Below are 4352 nucleotides of genomic sequence, written 5' to 3' on the forward strand. Positions count from 1 at the left end.
CGCCCACAGCCCCGCCCCCAGTCCCCCCATCCCCGCCTCGAGAGGCGGGGTACACACATAGGAGCATGAGCCCCCCTGGGGCCCCACACGGTGGACGCCTGTGGTCCCAGCCCGGGGGAGGCTGAGGCGGGAGTTGGAGCCGTGAGCAGGTTCTGAGGGGCAGAGCCAGGCCCAGGGAAGGACAGATGGCCTCTGTCACCTCCTTCCGTTCTGACCCAGCCCTGTAAGAAGCCTCCGGCTCGTGCCTTACAGGGGGGCCGCCGGCGCCCCTGCCAGGCTCGGCCGGCCAGCCCTGCTCCCCGCCCGCTCCGCCCCGGCCAGCTCCCTGCTTGCTCGGCCTCCCTGTCTGCCTCCTCCTGGCCACTGCATCACACGGGAGGGAAACAGCCCGCATGGTCAGGTGGCCGCCACAGACCCAGCGGGCTCGGGCTCCTCCTCCCGAGGCCCAGGTCCGGTCCTCGCCGGGGCTGCGTGGAAGGCCGGGCCTCAGCCTCCCGGAGCCCCGGCCCCTCCAGCGTCCCACCCAGCCAGTCCCCGCCCCCCCGCTCTGCTGTCTTCCCTGCTTCAGGGCGGCCATGCTCCACGGCTCCTGCAGTTTTCCCCACAAGGAATCTGACTTCCTCACAGTGCCTCCTAAGAACTCCCGCCTGTCATCCCAGCGACTCAGGAGGCTGAGATCTGAGGATCACGGCTCAAAGCCAGCCCTGGCGGGAAAGTCCAAGAGACTCTGATCTCCAGTGAACCACGAGAAAACTAGAAGTGGCGCTGTGGCTCAAGTGGTAGAGCGCCCGCCTTGAGCTGAAGAACTCAGGGATAGCACCCAGGCCCAGAGTTCAAGACCTACGACCACCAACAACAAAGGACCAGTACATAACTCAGTAAATCTATGATGACAAACATGGGCTAGCCAGGTGTGGTCTATAATCCCAGCTACTCTGAAGATGAGCATGGGGAAGGTCATGGTTTGAGGCCAGCTGGGGCTGAGAGTTGTTGAGACCCCATGTTCACAAAACCAGACAAGTGGTGTGGTGTGAATCTGTCATCCCGGCTGCGCGGAGGATCCCTGTCCGGTCTGCCCCAGGCCAAAAGCAGAAGCCACCCCAAAACAGCAGCCTGCCGCCGCCAGGGTGTAACTAGAGCGGTAGGGCTGGCGGCCAGCAAGCATGAGGCCCCAAGTTCAAACCCCACGTCACCATGGTGATTTCAGATCCCCTGGGGTTGATGCTTCGGCTGGAGCGGGAGTGACAGCTCAGCGCTCGCCGAACCCCCCACGCGGAGACATCACTTGAGCTCCAGTCGGGGTTTGAGACCGGCCCGGGCACCCTCGCTGGGCTTCACCTCAAGCAGGGAAGCCGGCGCAGTGCTGTCCCCCGGGTCAGCTGAGCCGCGGACGCCCACACGCCAGCGCAGTGCTGTCCCCCGGGTCAGCTGAGCCGCGGACACCCACACGCCAGGCGCCGGCGCAGTGCTGTCCCCCGGGTCAGCTGAGCCGTGGACGCCCACACGCCAGGCGCCAGCGCAGTGCTGTCCCCCGGGTCAGCTGAGCCGCGGACGCCCACACGCCGGCGCAGTGCTGTCCCCCGGGGTCAGCTGAGCAGCGACGCCCACGTGCCAGGCGCAGTGCTGTCCCCCGGGGTCAGCTGAGCAGCAGACGCCCATGCGCCAGGCGTCGGCCCCCGGGCAGCAGTCCCCTCTCCTGCAGCACTGGCAGATGCCGTCCCCCCAACACAAGGACCCGGGGTGGAAGCCAGGCTGGGAACAATGGTAGACCACACGGGAAGCTTGTCACAGGTCCCAAATTTGGGGGGATGCTTCCCCTCCCCAGAAAAGTCTGGTTTTATTTTTAAGAAGAGAAAGGAGGAGGAAAGTGTGATAAAGGCGTGAGATGCACTTCAGCCCTGCCAGCCCTTCTCCACCAAAAAAAAACACATCCGACTCTGCCAGGCCCTTGCGGGACCCGCGCACGTCTGAAATCTCAGCCCCTCGGGAGGCTGAGGCGGGAGCATCACTGGAGCCCAGGAGCTCAGGACCAGCCTGGACGAGACCGTGCGTCCCAGACGCCTCTGACAGCAAACACCCCGCGGGCGGGTCCAGAGGAGCAGGTCGGGTGGGGGCGGCAGGAGGCCCTGGGTCCCGTCCCCCGCACCTCACGGAGGAGATGGTGACCCCTCTGGACAACGCCTTAAAAATAACGAAACAGCTTTTAAAAGTAAAACCAGATCAAAGATGGGGCTCAGATAAAGACCCCCTCTTCCATGCTGAAATGCTGCGAGCAGACGGTGGCCCCCCACTCACAAGACCCCGTCCTGAAAACTCTAGAAAGTCCGGGAAAGAGGTCTTCAGGGCCATTTCTTACTGTGAGAGGGACTGGCGGGGGGGGTGGGTGGGAGGGGGCAGAAAACAACCCAAGAAAAACACCCAGGGGGGGGCGGGCTAGGTGGAGTTCTCCCACAGTGCAGAGAGGGTGCCCGGGCGGCTGCGCCTCAGTTGGCCCTGTAGCAAGGCTGCAGCTCCCCCACCACCAGACAGCACTGGGGGGGGTCCCCGGGGGGGACAGGCATGGCTCAGATGACACGTCACAGTCTGACATTAGGTAGTAGAGAGACAGTAAAGCTGGAGAGAGGATCTGAGAACAACACAAGCAGCTGCGAGCCCCAGAACCTGGCACGGAACTGGACCCCAGGCAGAGCGAGAACCAGGTCTTGGCTGGGAAGGTGGCTCAGTGGTAGAGCGCTTGCCTTGCATGCCTGAGGCCCTGGGTTCGATTCCTCAGCACCACATAAGCAAAAAGAAAAAAGCCAGAAGTGGCGCTGTGGCTCAAGTGGTAGAGTGCTAGCCTTGAGCTGAAGAGCTGAGGGACAGCGTTCAGGCCCCACAACCGGACCCCCCCCCAAAAAAAAAGAACCCAGGTCTTCTGGTACCTTCTGGGGTTTACTACAACACACAAGATCTCACACAGAGGAAAGGAGAAAGGGAACTGAAAATCCCTAAGGTTTCACCCCAGGGGGGGCGGGGGACCTCTGGCCTGGCTTCCTGCCCCCTGCCTCTCCCGCCTCAGATTCCAGAAGTGGCATCCAGACTGAAAGTGGATGGCTGGATGTCACCTGTCACCAAGGCAGGACACGGAGAAGGGCCAGGAGGGCCGAGGCTCAGCAAACTCCAGAAGCCAAGCCGAGAAAGGTCACTCAACTCCCTCCGATGTACACCAGACTCCCCAGAGCCCCACAGATGGGGAATTAGGTACCCTGCTCCCCGACGGCCCCCCAGAAGATCCAGCTTCCTGTCCATCCATCCAGGAATTCCCCCCAAGCCGTTGCTCCAAGCATCGTTCTGGCCCAGCCCTGGCACGAAGCGGCGGTTGGGATGCGTTCCTCTGGAGGCGGAAGGCCTGGCTGACTGGCATTCACAGACCCTGTAACCGGCACCAAACCCCGCTGGGGGTGGCGGCCACGTCGGACGCAGCTGGAGTGCGTGGCCGCGTTGTGCAAGCTGCACCAGCGTGTGGTGTAAGGATTGCCGGGAGCCAGAGGTAGAAATGCTCGCCCACCCCAGAAAGAGAGCCGAGGAGGCAGGGACAGGATGCGGAAGGCCCGGGAAAGCGGCTCCCTCGGAGGAGAGCCAGAGTGCCCCCCCCTGGGATTCACGGCTGTAAATCCACGCAGGGAAGGGAGGGGGTGGCACATGGGGGTGGGGAGACAGCACCCCGGATTGCTGACAGACACGAGGTCACTGCACACCCCCATCCAGCACCAAGACCAGCACCCCGCCCGGACGCGTCCACCCAGGATGGGGCATGGGGGAGGACGCGGGAGGAGCCGTGGCTCACAGGCCGCCCAGCCCCTGGGAGGTCAGGGCCTGGCGGGGACAGAGGGAAGGACACCGGGTGAGCTGCCCGCCTCCCCACCCGCCCTGTGTGTTGGGGTGCAGAGGGACACAGGGCGTCCCCCCCCCCACTTCATGGGATCTCTTCATCTGGACGCCTGGCTGGTCCGGGGGAGGGAGGCCGGGGGAGGGAGGCTGGGGGAGGGAGGCCGGGGGAGGGAGGCCGGCCCCGGCCCCTCGGTTCTGCCAGGCCAGGGCCAGGGTGTTGACGTAGCCGTGGGGGCTCCCAGGAGCCTCGGGGCAGCCCTCCAGGCCGAGGCAGCCCAGGAGGAAGGCGGCGGCCCAGGAGGAAGGCGGCGGCCCAGGAGGAAGGCTTTCTTGAGATGAAGAGCCAGGTACAGGCCACGCAGCAGCGGCGCCGACAGCGCCTGCGCCACTTTCGGAGCCAGCGCGTGTGCATACATCAGCCAGGCCAGGTGGGCCAAGGCCCGGGACCCCGGCCCCGCCCCGCACGTGTTCCGCCCGCCGCC

At 64.8% G+C, this 4352-nt stretch overlaps 1 protein-coding gene across 1 annotated transcript in view; it reads left to right on the top strand.

The window, feature by feature from the left end:
• Positions 1-4352, top strand: part of Il17ra (interleukin 17 receptor A) — a gene marked incomplete at its 5' end in the record, with an annotated part of 24669 nt that overhangs the window by 15736 nt on the left and 4581 nt on the right. The window contains 2 exons of the mRNA XM_013023622.1: positions 3210-3506; positions 4113-4298. Coding sequence (XP_012879076.1) covers positions 3210-3506; positions 4113-4298 — 483 coding nt within the window. The remainder of the gene's footprint in view (positions 1-3209; positions 3507-4112; positions 4299-4352) is intronic.

This window comes from Dipodomys ordii, unplaced genomic scaffold (assembly GCF_000151885.1).
Source record: "Dipodomys ordii isolate 6190 unplaced genomic scaffold, Dord_2.0 Scaffold69, whole genome shotgun sequence".
Taxonomy (NCBI): domain Eukaryota; kingdom Metazoa; phylum Chordata; class Mammalia; order Rodentia; family Heteromyidae; genus Dipodomys; species Dipodomys ordii.